The following is an 18,504-nucleotide window of genomic DNA, read 5'->3' as shown; positions in this document are numbered from 1 at the left end:
AGAGGTCCAGCGGGTCCGGGGGCACCAGCATCTCCCTTGGGTCCGGTGTCTCCCTTATCTCCCTTGGCACCAGCCTGTCCATCCATGCCCTATACAGCAAAACAGGACAGATGCAGACGAGCTCAGTGGAAATGAAAAACTACCAGCTCACAGGAGCTGTAACATTACAAAGGTGAGAGAGAGAGAGAGAGAGGAGAGAGAGAGAGAGTACTCACAGGGGGTCCAGCGAATCCAGCAGGTCCAGGGGCACCACCCTCACCACGCTCTCCCTAATAGGGGGAGATTTACAGAGGTCAAAGGTCAGAGAGCTGCAGTGCATTGCATCATTCACAATCACTGAAGCATATGCTAACAGCACATTAGCAATGCTAACAACAGCTTAGCTGTTCAACCTACTGGACAACTCAATGATTTGTTAAGCTTATTAGTTGAATCTACTACAGAGTTTAGGGAGGGTTTATTGACCTTTCAGCATAAGGGATACAATAACATTTAATTATTGTTGCTGTTACAATAAAAGATCATTGCTAAATAATCTGGAGATTTAAAATATTGATATTAGGAAGGTGTGAGTAGAGTCTGGTGAAGAGGGCACTTACAGGGGCACCACGACCACCAGATACACCAGCAGGTCCGACAGGGCCACCCTCACCCTAGGACACGGGAGGAGAACAAGAAGCATGGAAATTAGGAACTAAACCAGAAAAGAAAAACTGCACATGGTTTGCTAGTTTGTTGACTACTTGGTGTCTAGTAGTTTTCTCTGGTATAGTACTAATTCTTAAGTTAAGTAGTATTCTCAAGTGACAAAAACAAAAAAACTACATAACATTCCTTGTTTCATCAATACATGCTTTTTTTCATTTGCTGTAAAAAACATACATTCAATTGCCAGAGCAACATAATTCCCAACGAACTGTAAACATAGAGAATGTTGTCCTTGCCATCTATGTCCTTACCTTCTCACCAGGAGCACCGGAAGGTCCACTAGGTCCAATAGGACCAGTCAGACCACGATGACCATCTTTTCCTGCGGCACCATCAGGCCCCTTGACACCAGGCTCTCCCTAACATTCAGTAAGAGGAAAGAGATTATTGTTAGCATTATCGTCTAGGCGCAAGGTTTGCATTCAATAAGAGGAAAGAGATTATTGTTAGCATTATCGTCTAGGCGCAAGGTTTGCATCTGTGACAGCAGTGCAGTGTTGACTATCACAGACCCACATCACATTGAGACGATCTCTGGGAAAACCTCAGCCTTAGCCTCAGACCCATATGTAATGGAGAATATTTCTGTGTTAGCATTAGCCTTAGTTAGAGGCCCACATCGAATGGAGACTATGTTAGCATTGGTCTTAGCTTTAGCCACAGGTATTAGCCAAAGCCACAAACCCAAATCTAAAGGAGAGCATCTCATCTCCTGTGTAACATGCAATATAGCCTACCCTATAGTGCACAAAAATAAAGTTGAGTTTGATATGACATGATAATTGGTGAGATCATTCCAAAACTAATGTACGCAGAACAATGCAGAACAACATTTTGCCAGATTAGCACCACTCATATAATGATGAATAGTCTACATGAATATATATAGCTGGCATATAATGTGATTTGTTTGGCCCCATAATAGATATGGGCCAGGTCAGTCAGCTGTTAATCTGGGGTAGGCTTTATCAAAGTGTAACCAAATGTCAGGATTTCGAAGGGACAGCCTTGTCTTCCAGCCCCTGTCCCTCCCACTTGCCTATCCCTAACAAAAAAGTAACTGCACCACTTTAAGTGTGAAAAAAGCAGTTTTCTGAGTATCAAAAGCAGTTTTGGAGGCATTATTTGCAGTTCATATGCAGGAAATGCAATATTTTGGACATGAAAAAAATGCACTGCACTAGTACTGCACTGTACTACATTGTAAATGCAGAAATGCAATATTTTGGACATTAAAATATTGCTGTATTGCATTGTACTTCAGAAAAAACTATGGTATTACTGCATTTTCTGTCCCATAACTTGCAGTTTTTGTAATGGATGTGCTCTCCTTTTAATATCTGCTGCCTATAAGCAGTAGCTGTGATGAAAGTTAGCCCCTTGGTAAGCCCCTTACCACCCATCACTGACCATCTCAAAGTGTCAAGCTTTTGATTAAAGCTGCAGTTGGCAAGTCTGACAGATTGAGGGGACTTAGCCAAATTTTTGAATGTTTACAACTCTCACGCCCCTCCTCCACTACCACCGAGCACCCTCTCATTGAGTTTGTGCTCGTCAGTGCACACAAGACTGCGCCAGACTGTGATTGACAGTCAGATCTCACACAGCCCTGCTCTGATTGGACCAGAAGAACCGGGAGCTGTGGATTTTTGCAAAACAAATAACAGGCTCTAGGTTGAGGTAGGAGTGTTTTTTTTTCTAAAACCGGCTGATTTATGTTGTTCTGTCGGAGCATAGTGTCGGTTTCAGTGAATATGATCAAAAAAATCTTGGCAACTGCAGCTTTAATGGTGGTGGTCAACCCTTGGTTGTGTGTGGCAGGCACCCATACTCACCCTCTCTCCCCTGAGTCCGGGCATACCGCCAGCACCACGCTCTCCGGGCATTCCCTGCATTCCTGTGGGTCCCTGGCTTCCAGGGGCTCCAGCAGCGCCAGCCTCACCCTATATAGAGGGGGGGGCAACAAGGGTTGTTAGCGGGCAATCAATATAACCGCAAAATAGGAGGAGGTAAAGATGTACCCTGAGAGATGTGGAAATATAGATAGATAGATAGATAGATAAATAGATAGATAGATCCTTTATTGATAGGTAGAGGTAGAGAGGTAGTGGTCCAGGATTGAAAAAAAATATTTATTTGAAAGATAATTTATATGCAGTAAAAGAAAGGGTAGTGGTGGAGTTGTCAAAATGATCCACCATCCATGCAGAGATAGGTATGATATCAACATAAGGTTTCATGGTTTTAGTGGTTTAGCAGAGTTCTGAATGCTCTCTCCATGTTGGATGCTTAAAACACCACATGAGATAAAGTCATGAAAATGTTTCAGCACAGCCACATATGGTGTGGCTGATGTTGAATTCATGTTGTTGAATCATAAATGGTGTGTTCAATGACATGAAGCTGAATTCAAAGTCATCCTGTCACACATCGGCTTTGTTGTTATTTTGTTAGGATTCTACATTTACTTGATTCTTCGATACTTTAAGTTTGATACAACATGTGTACATATTTACACATTAACCTTACATTTTCTCTTTTTTTTTCCTTTTGTTCTTTCAACGTACCTTAGCACCATCGGCACCTGGGCTACCAGGAGCACCGCGAGCACCAGCAGGTCCAGTCGGGCCATTGGCCCCACGCTCTCCAGGGAAGCCTCTGTCTCCCTGGGGAAGCAAGCAGACAGTTAGCATGGAGGAATATCATTCACAGGAGGACCATAGATCCCTTTTGGGGGGTGATGTGATGTATTTTTGTGTCTTCATTTCTTGACTTACTCTTGCTCCAGAAGGACCGCTGGGTCCAGCCTCACCGGGCATACCCTGTGTGTCGGGAAGAGAGGAAGAGAGTTAGCGCACACAACTATGAACGATTAAGATTGCTGTAATAATCCAAATATAACGGATGGGATCAGAGCCCAGCTATTGTCTAGACCACTCACCTGCTCTCCGGGCTTGCCAGGTTCTCCAGTAGATCCTTGAGGTCCAGGCAGACCCTGTAGTGGGGACACTTAGTTATTGAGTCAACAACAGGTTGAGTATGTGTGCTAGTTGTTTGTGTGTGTGTGTGTGTGTGTGTGTGTGTGTGTGTGTGTGTGTGTGTGTTTATGTGTGTGCATTGCATCTACCTGGAATCCAGGTGGGCCTGCAGGTCCCTGCTCTCCCTTCTCTCCAGCAGGTCCCTGTGGAACAACAGGAAACAGGAAGTGACATCAGCAAAACAATTATCATAGGAAGAGTGTTTTAATTCATTCAAGTGATATATATGCTCCTGCTCCTATCCTGATTTCATTCTATTAATAATTCAATAATTCATTATTAATGTTGATAGCTTGTTTGTTTAATTTGAATATGTAAAATGTGAGTTTGCATTATGTTATTTCAGGATGTTTTGATGTACCATTTATAAGAAGGTTTGGTGTACAAAAATACTTCTCAATTTGAGAGACAGAAATAGTTCAGACATAGTATAACTTGAGAGTCAGGAGTAGCAACAGTTTGGATAAATGTTCTAATTGCTATCGGAAACAGTGCCTGTGACATGTCCGACAGTGGGGGTCGTAACAGGAAGTGTACTTACAGCGGGTCCAGGGGCACCAGGAGCGCCAACATCACCATCTTTGCCAGCAGCACCCTTGAAAGAAAAACAAAACACAATATTTTATTTTGACCATTTTACTTTGACCATCATGCCAATTGCAATAAAGCAAATCTCTTTGCTTGAATAACTGATAAATACTGGCTTGCTTAATTACAGTGACACTCAAAATGTGTACCTTAAATATTGTGAGGATGGTTCAGGTAATGGGACATTTACATTTAGCTTTAACTTTTGTCCAAAGCGACTTAAGATGAGGAATTAGAAAGCTATTTGATCGTGTTAGTTTCCAGCAGAATGGAAAAAGGACACTTACAACAGCACCGACAGCTCCAGAAGGTCCTTTCTCTCCGGCCTTGCCAGCCTCACCCTGTTGAAGACCAGAGGTCAGCATATCATTAATAAATAGTTTAAATTATTTTATAGTACTTTTAAATAATACATAAATAGTATGTTTTAACCTTTAGTTTATTAATAGCAGTGACCTAGATTGTTATACACTAGGAATGTCATGGTACATAAGAGGCAGATGATTGTTGTTGCCACATGATTGTTGCCATGCAACAAACTTAATGGTTTACTTTCCATCTTCAATCTTTCAATCCCACATGGGCGAGTACCATAGTTTAAAAGAAGTGTTGAATGCTGTTCTTACTTTAAAACAGTATAGTTTAGATCAAGGTGTCAAGCAGTTTTTAAAACTGCTTTTTAATAACACTCGTATGTGAAATGTGTAAGATGGAGGGACTTACACCAGGTCCCTTGGGGCCAGGGAATCCCATCACACCAGGCTGTCCTCTGGCTCCTGAAGGGCCAGGGGGTCCAGCACGGCCATCTTGTCCTGGGGCTCCCTACAGCAGGACAGGGAAATATTAACTTTAGATAGGCGAGGCGTCAGCAGTATTAGGAATTAGGTAGAGACAGTATCAGAAATCTGAAGAGAGCTGATCTATAATTCTACCATTCCATTGTTCTCAATGTAAATTACTATGGTGACTGTTTGTTTGTACTTACAGAGGCGCCAGCTTTGCCATCGGGTCCGGGAGATCCAGGGCTACCAGTCATACCCTTTAGGGAAGAGCGAGGGCACGAATGTTAAAACACACTACATAACGTAACATTACAGCACACAAAACAGGAAAAGAAACGGTCGACAGAAATGTACAGAAGCAAGAGTGGATAAATAGATTGATAGATGAGAGATGAAGAGAATACTGTGATAAAATGGGAGGAAATATGGGACGAAAGGCAAACTAACAAGGCTGAACAGTTGTGAAAGTGGGACAGCGTGAAAGTGCACAGCGTGACAAAAAGGACAATAAGAGAGAGAGAGAGAGAGAGAGAGAGAGAGAGAGAGAGAGATGTACGGGCAGACAGAGAGAAATCTATGAGGTCAGAGGTCAAGTAATGTCTTCCTCACCTTGGATCCGGGCATACCAGGCTCACCAGGACGACCGGGCTCGCCAGTTGCTCCCTTGGATCCCATAGGACCGGGGTTACCACGCTCACCAGGACCTCCCTAGCAGACACAGAGAGAGAGAGAGGGGGGTAAGATACAGTTCATTTACAGGACAGTGAAAGCCTGATGACGGCCTCAGTAAAGTAAAAATGGTGAGCTCCTTCAGGACCCTGGACAGCTCCCTCTCAGTGGCAGTAAGACCACAAAGCCCTACTACATCACATGTGTGTGTGTGTGTGTGTGTGTGTGTGTGTGTTCGTGAGTGTTTGTCCAGTATTGAGAGAAAAGAGGAATATCTATTCTTTTGGTGTGTGTGTGTGTGTGTGTGTGTGTGTGTGTGTGTGTGTGTGTGTGTGTGTGTGTGTGTGTGTGTGTGATGTGTGTGTGTGTCTGTGTGTGTGATGTGTGTGTGTGTGTGTGTGTGTGTGTGTGTGTGTGTGTGTGTGTGCGTGTGTGAGTGCTTGTGTTTGTACTCCTCAACCTGTTAACAGTAGTTGACTGATTTTGTGGGAATGGCACTAAAATCACCAAAGAACAAAGATGGATAAATCCACCAAAATCCACCAGTTCTGTCCATCCATCTTTTTATCGATCTGTGTGGTCAGCTGAACTTACCTTAGGGCCAGGAGTTCCATCAGCACCAGGGAAACCACGAGCACCAGGACCACCCTGTGGGGAGCAACATATACAATTAATTCTCAATCAACCAATCAATCAATCAATCAACCAATCAATCAGTCGATCAATTGCTAGCTCCTAGTCAGTTAAAGTAAATGGATACAATTAATACTCACTCAATGCAGCTGTTAATAATTTGAAATAAACATATGTAATTCATAACCAATAGCTCATCATCAGGATGAGCAAGCACTGTGTGGTTTTAGGGCAGTGTTTCCCAAACGTTTTTTTTCTGGGGACCCACTTTTTAAAAATGACAGACTATCGGGACCCAACTCGTGACTGTGGTAGTTAACAAACTAGATCCTAACGGAAAGCTATTAGCTTTCCTAAGCTATATAAGGTATAAGATAGGGGTATTACACAACATCAATTGTCACTAGGCTATGCTGGCGACCCAAATAAAATCTCCTACGACCCACCTGTGGGTCGCGACCCAGTCTTTGGGAACCAATGTTTTAGGGTACACACGATAGGGAGGAGGGAAGTGATGGGGAGAGTTTTTAAGGGGCTCATCTACTTACACGGGCTCCAGGGGCTCCGACAGGTCCGGCACCACCGGGCTCACCGCGAGCGCCTCTCTTTCCCTCCTCACCAGAGGGGCCAGCGGGTCCCTGAGATCCAGCGGGGCCCTGGAGGGGGAAGCCGAGAGGTCACAAGAAGGTAATATTAGAAGGTCAAGTAGAGGTCAACTGAAATGATGGTCTAGAGTGAGGTCAGAGATAAATATGGACCCTTTCAAGAGAGTTCCATTATCAGTATCATAGTTGGCCCCACAAGGCTTCCTTTTTAACATTCCATATGTTATCTTAATGCAGAGGAAGTAGATTGGGGCCCAAATAGAACGTTCAAGCTTTGTTTTTGTTTTTATTGATGAAAGGGTCTATATACTCACAGGCTCTCCTTTGGGTCCAGCCTCTCCTTTAGCTCCGGGGGCTCCAACATCTCCCTATCAGGACAGAACACAGCCAATCAGTTTAGCTTCAGTGGGAAGGGGGGAAGGGGGGTGGGGGGCGATAGGACAGGGTGGATAGGGGCATTCGGGGTTATAGAACAGATGACGGGGAGGTCTGGTGATAGAACAGGTTGGTTGGGGCCTTAGGGGTGATAGAACAGGGGGGCGGGGAGGTGAGGGGCAACAGAACAGGGTGGATGGGGGCACTTGGGGTGATACTCACGTTGTTACCCTTGGGGCCAGGGGCACCACCAGCTCCTGCTCCTCCAGCGGGTCCACGGGGTCCAGGGAAGCCAGGGGCACCAGCAATACCAGGGGCACCCTGCAGGGGGCGCATGGGAGGGGAGGAAAAGAGTTCATCAGAATAGGCAAACAAGACATTCAGAAAGCACCAATGAGAGGAGAATACATTCTAACAATGGATATAAATAAACACAATGCTGATGCCAGGGGCATTCAACACGTGGGCAGTGTTATTGGATTATGTCTTTCATAATTCATAATGTTTTGAGAACAACTGGCTTAATGTTAGAAGAGTTAATTGCATTGTCAATTCGGGGGTGTCCTCTCAGTTAAATTGCCAATGAAAAAGTAAACAATTAAAAAAAATAAAAATAACACTAACTATACCAAAAACGAAATAATAACAATAACACTTACAGTAGCACCCTTGGCACCGGGAGCACCATCAGATCCAGGGTTACCCTGTTGGACAGAGGGGAGGAAAGGTTATCACATTTAGAATGGGTCAAGGTCAAAAGGTCACGTGTCAAAGGTTAAAGTACAGCTCTGAGTGGGACTCACAGCGGGGCCAGCAGCACCAGCAGGTCCGGGGTTACCAGGCTCACCACGGGAACCAGCGGGTCCCTCAGAACCACGGCTGCCTCCGGGGCCAGTCTCTCCCTGCAAGGCCAAAAGAGGAATTAGTGTGTGTGTGTGTGTGTGTGTGTGTGTGTGTGTGTGTGTCGTGCTTCAACTAGCGTTTATGGTGGGAAAGCGGCATATACGTAAATGTGTTTTTTTTTTTTGGTAATAGAATTGTTGTTTGTGTTTGTGTTTGTCTGTGAAGTTGATTTTTGCTGTCGCCATTGCTATCATGGTGTATCGCCATTGATTGTTTGAACAAATTTAGGATAAAAGGTGTTGCATGCGGTGCATGTGGTGCATGTGTGTGTGTGTGTGTGTGTGTGTGTGTGTGTGTGTGTGTGTGTGTGTGTGTGTGTGTGTGTGTGTGTGCCTGTGTAAACCTTACCTTAGCTCCAGCAGATCCAGGGAATCCTGGGGGTCCGGCGGGGCCAGTAGGTCCCTATAATAATGAAAGAAAAAGAAAAATTAATACACTGAAACAACAACTAGAATATGACACTGTGTGTGTAAACATACACATTAATTTCAGATAAACTACTCAAACTAGATGACTAGATATTAGTAGCTTTGACCATATAGTTTTTAGCCATTATGCTATAATCATAAAAATGCAAAAGAATCATAAAAATGGTTCAAGCTTAGAAAAATGGCTAGAGCTTCATTGGGCTTCTACTGCCGTGCTGTTTACTGGGTGTGTTATTGTGTTGTTTGTTGTTGACGTTTGAGAGAAATACTCACAGGGGGTCCACCAGCACCACCATTGCCATCATTACCACGAGCACCCTACAACAAATAAACACAAACAAACAAACAAACAAACAAACACATGATTACATGAGGAGCTGTATTGTGATACAACAACGTGGCAATGCCACAGTGTAAGCACAGGGAAAAAAATACTGGAGAAATGAAGTTACTGTATGTCTTAACATGCTACTAAATCTAAGGCATATCGAGGAGTAGGCGCTTTGTCTTTCTGTTCTATAGTCTACAGGAAGTGACCTCAGAAGCTCTTGATACATCTTACCACACTAAGCTCACAGTCACAGTGCATGGGCTGAACCTTCTTGTTAAAGTTTTTTCAGACATGTCCACTTAATTGATATAGGCCAGGAGGTACTCAAATGCACTTTTTAAATCTCACAGTATCCCTTTATTAATAATCACTATCACTAAGTTGAAGTACTGTAAATTAAAAAGTTTTGACAAATTCTTCCTCTAACATTTTCCTCATCTTCCAAAGCAACATTACATGTAATAAACCACTCATGAGGTTTATGGTACACCTTTTTCTAAAAGATTACCAAGCTCAACATTACCCAGCAAATCACAGTGCTGCTTTGATTGAGTGAAGTTATGTCAGCGTAAGTTTGTAAAGTTAATTACATATATACATTACACATGTACTCACATACATAGCTCAGTCAAAACAGCGAGATGATTTGACAGGCCGATGTTGAGCATGCTAATCTCTATTTACAGTCCATGAGGTGAATTGCAAATTCCAAATCTATGGCAGTGTTCACAGGACTGAGGTATGACTCAACAAGACTGAGGTATGACTCCACAGGACTGAGGTATGATTCCACAGGAGTGAGGTATGACTCCACAGGACTGAGTGAGGTATGACTCCACAGGACTGAGGTATGACTCCACAAGACCGAGCTATGACTCCACAGGACTGAGGTATGACTCCACAGGACTGAGGTATGACTCCACAAGACTGAGCTATGACTCCACAGGAGTGAGGTATGACTCCGCAGCATGGTGGCGCACCCTTACAGCTAGTCCACACGCATGATGGCACACACTGACTGAACGAGACACTACACGCTCAGCCAGCCAGCCAGGGGTGTCGGACTGGGGGTAAAACCAGTATTGATTACTAAGGCCCCCAAGGGGAGGGGGGGCCCTTGAAAAGTCTGGAATGGGTGGGCATGGGGGTCCATCACGACTGCCTATGCATTGGGCTCAGGATCTTGTGCCACGCCCTTGCAGCCAGCAGTAGGCATTATTCACCTCCAACATACATATCTACTCACAAAAGATTCAGCAGCAATCTAATTCACTTCATCCCTATGACTGAGCCTATGTTTTTAAATCACTGGTACTGAGTGATATGCACATGTAAAATCTCCAAATGCACTCTAAATCCCTAAATATATTGTGTCTTCCTTGTAATGGTTTCAGAGATATACCTGTCATGCTGATGCTAATTGTGAAATGCTAAATTTGTGTCTTTGAGAGGTTTTGTGTGTGTGTGTGTGTGCGTGTTCATGGAAAGAGGATTGTGGGTAATTCAACTCACAGCGGGCCCAGGGGGTCCAGGACGGCCTCTCTCGCCGGGCATACCACGAGGTCCCTGGGAGGGGAAGACAGGAAACACACACAGATTAGTCAGGTGGACACATAAGAGCAGGAATCACAGTCTCATATGGTTTGACATGGCCAATGTGAAAGTGAGTTTGAGCAGGGGAGAGAGACAGCTTGAAATAAGGTGAGAGAGAGAGAGAGAGAGAGAGAGAGAGAGAGAGAGAGAGAGAGGACATTAAGAGAAGTGGTGTGAGAGAGAAGAGGAAAGAGAAAAGGTAGGGAAATAGAAGTAGAGAGAAGAAAAGAAGGAGAGAGTGAAAGAGGGAGAGAGAGAGAGAGATAGAGGACGAGAAGCTTACCATGGCACCAGCAGCTCCATTGTCTCCAGGGGAACCAGCCTCTCCCTAAATCACAACACACAAACACACACACACACACACACATACACACACACACACACACACACACACACACACACACTCGCATGAGCTGCATGGACAACCCCATGTATTTCAGCTCCAAAGCATTTCACACAGACTCTACTCTGGGTTTGCCTTGTTTTGTTTGTCAAAACTACTGTACATGGGTTAGCATTGTTCACTTAGTTTGTCCGACTCCACAGTAGAATGGCATATGCACTTAGATACTGTCCAAACACTATGTGATGCACTTCCTCCTTTGATTTATCCTTGACACTTCTCGGTCAAATGTTTAATAAGTTCTAATATTTATAATACTGTTAAATGATAATGTTGTTCATTTGACTGGAGTCAGAATTATACCTTAGGTCCAGCCATTCCAGCATCTCCCTTGGCTCCATCAAGACCGGGGAATCCCTGGAGAAAGATAAGAGAAGGTCAGTTAGAGGTCAAAGGGTCAACATGTCTGGGGTCGTGACCTCTGCTGGGAGAGGTCAGCAGTGTGATTGTGGTGTCGTATCTGCAGAGAAAAGGGACTTACTCTGTGTCCCTTGATTCCGAGTCCGGGGTTCCTGGGAAACCACGAGCACCCTGGAGAGAAGAGAGAAATGGACAGGGCCATCGTAAAGACATTACAGGACAGCCATTTTGAATATAGCTTGTACGGAAGGTACTAAGAGCAGTCATCCAACAGACATGAGGAACTGTGTGTATACATGATGATGATGATGATGATGATGATGAAGAAACTGAGGTGTGTGGGTGAGTGCGTGTCCAATGTGTGTGTGTGTGTGTGTGTGTGTGCGTGTTCATGGAAAGAGGATTGTGGGTAATTCAACTCACAGCGGGCCCAGGGGGTCCAGGACGGCCTCTCTCGCCGGGCATACCACGAGGTCCCTGGGAGGGGAAGACAGGAAACACACACAGATTAGTCAGGTGGACACATAAGAGCAGGAATCACAGTCTCATATGGTTTGACATGGCCAATGTGAAAGTGAGTTTGAGCAGGGGAGAGAGACAGCTTGAAATAAGGTGAGAGAGAGAGAGAGAGAGAGAGAGAGAGAGAGAGAGAGAGAGGACATTAAGAGAAGTGGTGTGAGAGAGAAGAGGAAAGAGAAAAGGTAGGGAAATAGAAGTAGAGAGAAGAAAAGAAGGAGAGAGTGAAAGAGGGAGAGAGAGAGAGAGATAGAGGACGAGAAGCTTACCATGGCACCAGCAGCTCCATTGTCTCCAGGGGAACCAGCCTCTCCCTAAATCACAACACACAAACACACACACACACACACATACACACACACACACACACACACACACACACACACACTCGCATGAGCTGCATGGACAACCCCACGTATTTCAGCTCCAAAGCATTTCACACAGACTCTACTCTGGGTTTGCCTTGTTTTGTTTGTCAAAACTACTGTACATGGGTTAGCATTGTTCACTTAGTTTGTCCGACTCCACAGTAGAATGGCATATGCACTTAGATACTGTCCAAACACTATGTGATGCACTTCCTCCTTTGATTTATCCTTGACACTTCTCGGTCAAATGTTTAATAAGTTCTAATATTTATAATACTGTTAAATTATAATGTTGTTCATTTGACTGGAGTCAGAATTATACCTTAGGTCCAGCCATTCCAGCATCTCCCTTGGCTCCATCAAGACCGGGGAATCCCTGGAGAAAGATAAGAGAAGGTCAGTTAGAGGTCAAAGGGTCAACATGTCTGGGGTCGTGACCTCTGCTGGGAGAGGTCAGCAGTGTGATTGTGGTGTCGTATCTGCAGAGAAAAGGGACTTACTCTGTGTCCCTTGATTCCGGGGAGTCCGGGGGTTCCTGGGAAACCACGAGCACCCTGGAGAGAAGAGAGAATGGACAGGGCCATCGTAAAGACATTACAGGACAGCCATTTTGAATATAGCTTGTACGGAAGGTACTAAGAGCAGTCATCCAACAGACATGAGGAACTGTGTGTATACATGATGATGATGATGATGATGATGATGAAGAAACTGAGGTGTGTGGGTGAGTGCGTGTCCAATGTGTGTGTGTGTGTGTGTGTGTGTGTGTGTGTTTGTGTGTGTTCGTGAGTGTTTGTCCAGTATTGAGAGAAAAGAGGAATATCTATTTTTTTGCGTGTGTGATGCTCACCTGAGGACCAGCGGGACCACGCTCACCGGGGCGACCAGCCTTGCCAGCCTCACCCTAAACACAAACAAAAATAGATAAATAAACATACTTTAAAAAAAAAACTTACTTTAAAAGCAACATGACATTTCTCACTGATTGGGCTCCATGACTGTATTACCAGGCTATTACATGTTACAATAGCAGCATAAAACTACTTTAATAAAGACAAGTTTAATAAGGCCATATCTAGCCAACATGTCCAGTATTAGGATGTGCATATGTGCCTTAGGTGACAAAAGGTCTGCGAATAAAAAGTTGACCTGTTCAAAATGGAGCAGGGCATGTGACTTACATCATCTCCGTTCTTGCCGGGAGGACCGCCAGGACCGCGAGGACCCATGGGACCCTGTGAGACAGAGAGGTGAGACTCAGGTGAGACTTGAGTGAGACCCAGTTGAGCATTGAGTAAGCGTCTATCCAGACAGGGCTCTTCAAAAATGCACATTATGCCATTATGACAGTATGAGCAATGATATTAGATAAGAAGCTAGGAAGAAAAAAAGACTGTGTGTGTGTGTACCTCAGTGTGTGTCTATGTGTCTGTGTGTGTGCGGTGAGGGGGGTCTTTAAGAGCACGAAGTGATGTATGTGTAATTGACACAAGTAAATCTGGGTCACTAAAGTAAGTAAGGGAATGTGAGGACAGGTAATGTCAGTATAGGTAAGATGAGAAACAGGTACTACAAGTCAGTCAAGGAATGCTGGTAATGTAAGTCTAGGTAATGTGATATAAAGTAAAGTTAGTCTAGGTAATGTGAGATGAGGTAATGTAAGTGTAGGTAATGTCAGTTTAGATCATGTAAGTCTAGGTAATGCAAGATAATGTAAGTCTAAGTAATGTGAGATAAGGTAATCTAAGTGTAGGTAATGCCAGTTTAGATAATGTAAGTCTAGGTAATGTGAGATAATGTAAGTCTAGGTAGTGTGAGATAATGTAAGTAATGTAAGATAAGGTAATGTAAATCTAGACAGTGCATATACAGGTAATGTCTAGATTAATCTAGGTTAGGTGAGACCAGGTGAGACCAGGTAGGTTGAGGACAAGTAAACGATGATACTCACAGGTGCGCCAGGCTCGCCAGGCTCACCAGGGGGTCCGGTGAAACCCTGAGGGCCCTGAGGAGGAGAAAGGTGATCACAGATCAATCAGCCATCACTAATCAATCACTAATCAATGATCAATTAGAGGAGGAGAAAGGTGATCAGCCATCAATATCACTACTAATCAATGATCAATTAGAGGAGGAAAAAGGTGATCAGAGGAGGAAAAAGGTGATCAGCCATCAATATCATCACTAATCACTGATCAATTAGAGGAGGAGAAAGGTGATCACAGATCAATCAGCCATCAATATCATCACTAATCAATGATCAATTAGAGGAGGAGAAAGGTGATCAGCCATCAATATCATCAATAATCAATTAGAGGCAATGTTTGTGAGACTCCTCTGTGCGTCTAACTGGTTGGAAATGATCTGGACTGAATAATTTGCTTAGGTATTTCAGCAATATTGACCAGGCCCAGCAAATTGTGTCTGTCTGAATAATTAAATCGATCCCAGCATATGATTTTGGCTTCTTAACTTAACCCACTGTCCTCTTGCTCATTGTTAGGATAGACCTAAAATGTCATTTTTTATATTGACATGGCACAAAACAATGACCTAGAGGACAGGCTGTTAAACAAAAATGACTGACTGCATTAGTATTACTATTCACTGTGCTGTGCAGGAACTAAATACTACTCCCTACTAAACATCCTGTCATATGTAAACACTATTACTCTAATCCCCTGCCTGCTACACTGATGTCTGTTTACTCTTAGCTGACAAATCGTCCCATTGAAACTTCCAATGGGTTTCCAACCCATAAGTACTAAACATCCCATCTCATCCGTTAAACTGACAAGATATTTGTTTGGTCTGTCTTACTAATATGCACAAGTTTGCCGCAGCAGCCAAAAACATCTAATTTATCACATGAGGACTTATTTAGTGAGCCCTCACCATTTGATTTTGACAGAGATGAAGCAGGACGCGTTTAAATAACTGATAGATGGGCAGCAAAGTGAATCAGGCCAATTAATGGCAGCAGAGGAAAGAAGAACACTTACGGAGGATCCGCTAGGTCCAGGAGGTCCGCGAGGACCCATTGGGCCCTGTGAAGAGAGAGAGAGAGATGGATGGAAAGGGAGAGAGAGAGAGAGAGAGAGAGAGAGAGAAAGAGAGATAGAGAGACAGGGAGGGTGGGTGGGGGATTGGAAAGACAAGTTAAACACATGGCAATCCAGGAGAAGAAAGCCCAGTGACAATTTGACTGAGGATGATGAATGGAAATGGAAAAGACATTATGTGATGAGACACTCAGTCATAGCTCAAGGGCTTCCTTTGTAGATGTGGATAAAGTAGGCCTACAAAAGAGCATTAGTGTGTGTGTGGGGGGCAGAAGGGGGTAAAGAGAGTCAGATTTGATATTTACTTTTTCAGGATAATAGAGTTTGTTAAAAGATAAAGGGGTGGTATTGTTGGTATACAGTTGGTATACAGAGTGTGTGTGTGACTAGAACCAAAATAAATAAAAGCTGTTGTCTATGCTAGAGCTACAGTATGTACAGTGGAAACCTAGCTGGAACTCTTTCATTAGTTCATCGGGTCAAGGCCAGTGATTGTAATACAACATGGCCTTCCCTGCAACAAGCAGGTAAAAGCTTTTTAAAAAGAACATTCAGCTTTGTACGCTACAAAGCTACCAAGTCCAGTTTGGTTTGTATGTTATCATTAAGGCCTAACTGGTCAGACCAAGGCTATCTGAACATTGTCAACTGGTACCACAATGCCCAGGATACAGGGTGAAACTTGGTAGTGAACTTGAAAAGTCACTTTCAATACCAATACAAAATGGAGTGCATAGGAAAAGGCTAGAGCAATTGATCTGAATGAAAGTGGGTAGCAGCTGGACTAACTGTGAATACTGAACATGGGCTGAGGGAGAGAAGCCCTTACCATTGGACCAGGGACAGAGGGGCCGCTAGACTTGTCTCCGCCATAGGACATCTGGGAAGCCGTACGGAAGTCCTATAGAGAAACATACACGCACACACACAAACACACACACACAAACAAACAGACACACACAGGGCATTACACTCAGAAGCCTTTCAGATCCTGATTAACACACGCAACATTAATATTCATTTGAACTTAAACCCTCTGCTCTGGAGTATAAAATACATTCACATCCAAATGAGAAGTATGTGACAGTTCAATATATACCTCAACATATGTTCATGAACTGCAAGATGCTGAATTTATGCATTCAAACTTGTGATATTAGTTTGAATCATTACTTTTAAGAATAAAGACATTACTTGAATCCTGGTATGGGATTCCTACTATGTCTATAAAGCCCAGCGCAAACTATGCTACCACAGCAAATAATAAGCTAAAGCATAATATGAGTTTGCATGATTGCCATTGGTATGAAGAGTTCTTGGTAAGAATGGTCTACTATTGCTAATGTGTTTATGTGTAAATAATGATTTACTATTACTACTATTCCTGTCTATTCAAACAAATTCATTACATATTTTTACTGCTATCGATTACTACTGTCTTAAGTAACTGCTAATGTTCCATAAATTAGATATCAGTATGCTCAGAATGTGCAGTATGTTATCAAGAGTTGTTGGGAGTTCTAACAGAAACATGCCTGTGTAACTCTCCCGGGAACGCATGACTGAGAAGACCAAAATGGCCGCCGCCTGAGAGTCAGGTCAATCAGGTCAATCTATGTATGAGCAGGGCTCACTTCCTGTCACCTGAAGGGACGTCCCTTCATCCCAGGGCAGTAACACACCTGGATTTTAAAGTTGTAAAGAGCGCTGGACTCAGAGGAGCCCATCAGAGGAGACATTTTTACTTTGCAAAACTTACGGCCTGCACGTTTGAGATGGATATACCTCATTTTGGGGCTTTGCATGCGCACAAGCACACAAACACAAGCACACAAACATACATACACTTACACACGTATACACACACACACGCACACACACACACACACACACACACACACACACACACACACACACACACACACAGACTAACACACACACACACACACACACACACACACCATACACAGAGTTTTGGAGAGTTATGCTACTTACTCCACCAATGCCATTAGGTCCAGGGGGGCCTGGGGGTCCTGGAAGTCCAGGCTGACCGGGAATACCATCATTACCAGGAACTCCTGGAGGGCCCTGCACAGCGGACGATGGGAGAAGCAGGGGAGGGAAGAGGATTGGCAGGCATTAAGTCATCACTTGCGGTCACTCCAGCCACTGTTCTACACTAAAGGCCTGTACGGCTGTGATTCATCTCTAAAGATCGGATTGGTGGTGATGCGGTTCCTTCATAGGTTGCCTACAACCACACTGCTGCAAAGTGCAGATAGATAGATATGGCGTCCACAATTTGGAACTTGTTCCAAAAGAGTGTCTAGATAATACTGCCTTAACACAATCGTCAATCATGCAATCAAAGCATAATGTTAGTCGCCACATCACAGATCCGTTGCTTTACATTTTGTATAAATTAGCTTTACATCATTGATGACATCACAAAATTAGAGAGGTCAAAGGTCACTAGGTCAAGTGTAATGACATCATCATGTTCACATATTTCCGTTAAAGGTCTCAAATCATGACAATATGAATTATGCAACGTAACACAACGAGCGATCTACATAGCAGACTACCGAACACTAATGATTTTTCAGGGTTTACAATTAAGTAAATATGTAAAGTGAACACCAAAATGTAATAATTTCCATTCAAATTATTTTTATTAAACTCTAGATTCCTTAACATTCTAGGACTATACCAGGAATTGTTATCAAGTGTCGTAAACATTATGGGCCGGTGTCCCATACATGGATTGGGCCTAGTCCTACACTGTGTGTGTGTTATGTTGTAAACCACCTGATATGTGTATACATTACATATTTATTGTTTTAAGACATGAAAGCATAAGGTCAAACTTACGGGGTCTCCTTTCTCTCCAGGACCAACTGGTACCACCACGGGCTGTAGGAGACACAAACAAAAGCATTCAGCATGTGTGTGTGTGTGTGTGTGTGTGTGTGTGTGTGTGTGTGTGTGTGTGTGTGCTGTTGCTACTAGATAGTAATGAGGGTTCAAAGTTGATGTTCAGTGTCATGGTTACTAACCTCATCGGTGGGGAATGAGTCTGAGGAGAAAAAGAAAAAGAGGTCAGAAAGTGTCAGTGTGTTGAAGTTATAACTCAGCCATTATC

General features: G+C 43.6%; 1 protein-coding gene across 1 annotated transcript in view; it reads right to left on the bottom strand.

The window, feature by feature from the left end:
- col1a1b (collagen, type I, alpha 1b) overlaps positions 1 to 18,504 on the bottom strand; it is a 28,955-nt gene that overhangs the window by 8,125 nt on the left and 2,326 nt on the right. The window contains exons 3-36 of the mRNA XM_048232600.1: positions 18,419 to 18,438; positions 18,234 to 18,275; positions 17,358 to 17,450; positions 16,192 to 16,263; positions 15,303 to 15,347; positions 14,252 to 14,305; positions 13,482 to 13,535; positions 13,151 to 13,204; positions 12,801 to 12,854; positions 12,623 to 12,676; positions 12,202 to 12,246; positions 11,840 to 11,893; positions 9,003 to 9,047; positions 8,650 to 8,703; positions 8,202 to 8,300; positions 8,058 to 8,102; positions 7,621 to 7,719; positions 7,338 to 7,391; positions 6,967 to 7,074; positions 6,380 to 6,433; positions 5,726 to 5,824; positions 5,320 to 5,373; positions 5,058 to 5,156; positions 4,622 to 4,675; positions 4,288 to 4,341; positions 3,836 to 3,889; positions 3,650 to 3,703; positions 3,486 to 3,530; positions 3,276 to 3,374; positions 2,544 to 2,651; positions 960 to 1,067; positions 600 to 653; positions 216 to 269; positions 1 to 89 (exon numbers count right to left, since the gene is read on the bottom strand). The exon at positions 1 to 89 is cut by the window's left edge and continues 19 nt beyond it. Of these exons, the coding sequence (XP_048088557.1) occupies positions 1 to 89; positions 216 to 269; positions 600 to 653; positions 960 to 1,067; positions 2,544 to 2,651; positions 3,276 to 3,374; positions 3,486 to 3,530; positions 3,650 to 3,703; positions 3,836 to 3,889; positions 4,288 to 4,341; positions 4,622 to 4,675; positions 5,058 to 5,156; positions 5,320 to 5,373; positions 5,726 to 5,824; positions 6,380 to 6,433; positions 6,967 to 7,074; positions 7,338 to 7,391; positions 7,621 to 7,719; positions 8,058 to 8,102; positions 8,202 to 8,300; positions 8,650 to 8,703; positions 9,003 to 9,047; positions 11,840 to 11,893; positions 12,202 to 12,246; positions 12,623 to 12,676; positions 12,801 to 12,854; positions 13,151 to 13,204; positions 13,482 to 13,535; positions 14,252 to 14,305; positions 15,303 to 15,347; positions 16,192 to 16,263; positions 17,358 to 17,450; positions 18,234 to 18,275; positions 18,419 to 18,438 (2,224 nt within the window). The remainder of the gene's footprint in view (positions 90 to 215; positions 270 to 599; positions 654 to 959; positions 1,068 to 2,543; positions 2,652 to 3,275; positions 3,375 to 3,485; positions 3,531 to 3,649; positions 3,704 to 3,835; positions 3,890 to 4,287; positions 4,342 to 4,621; positions 4,676 to 5,057; positions 5,157 to 5,319; positions 5,374 to 5,725; positions 5,825 to 6,379; positions 6,434 to 6,966; positions 7,075 to 7,337; positions 7,392 to 7,620; positions 7,720 to 8,057; positions 8,103 to 8,201; positions 8,301 to 8,649; positions 8,704 to 9,002; positions 9,048 to 11,839; positions 11,894 to 12,201; positions 12,247 to 12,622; positions 12,677 to 12,800; positions 12,855 to 13,150; positions 13,205 to 13,481; positions 13,536 to 14,251; positions 14,306 to 15,302; positions 15,348 to 16,191; positions 16,264 to 17,357; positions 17,451 to 18,233; positions 18,276 to 18,418; positions 18,439 to 18,504) is intronic.

This window comes from Alosa alosa, chromosome 22 (assembly GCF_017589495.1).
Source record: "Alosa alosa isolate M-15738 ecotype Scorff River chromosome 22, AALO_Geno_1.1, whole genome shotgun sequence".
NCBI lineage: Eukaryota > Metazoa > Chordata > Actinopteri > Clupeiformes > Clupeidae > Alosa > Alosa alosa.
Note: the sequence above shows the minus strand (reverse complement) of the source record. Positions and strands in the feature narration are given on the sequence as shown.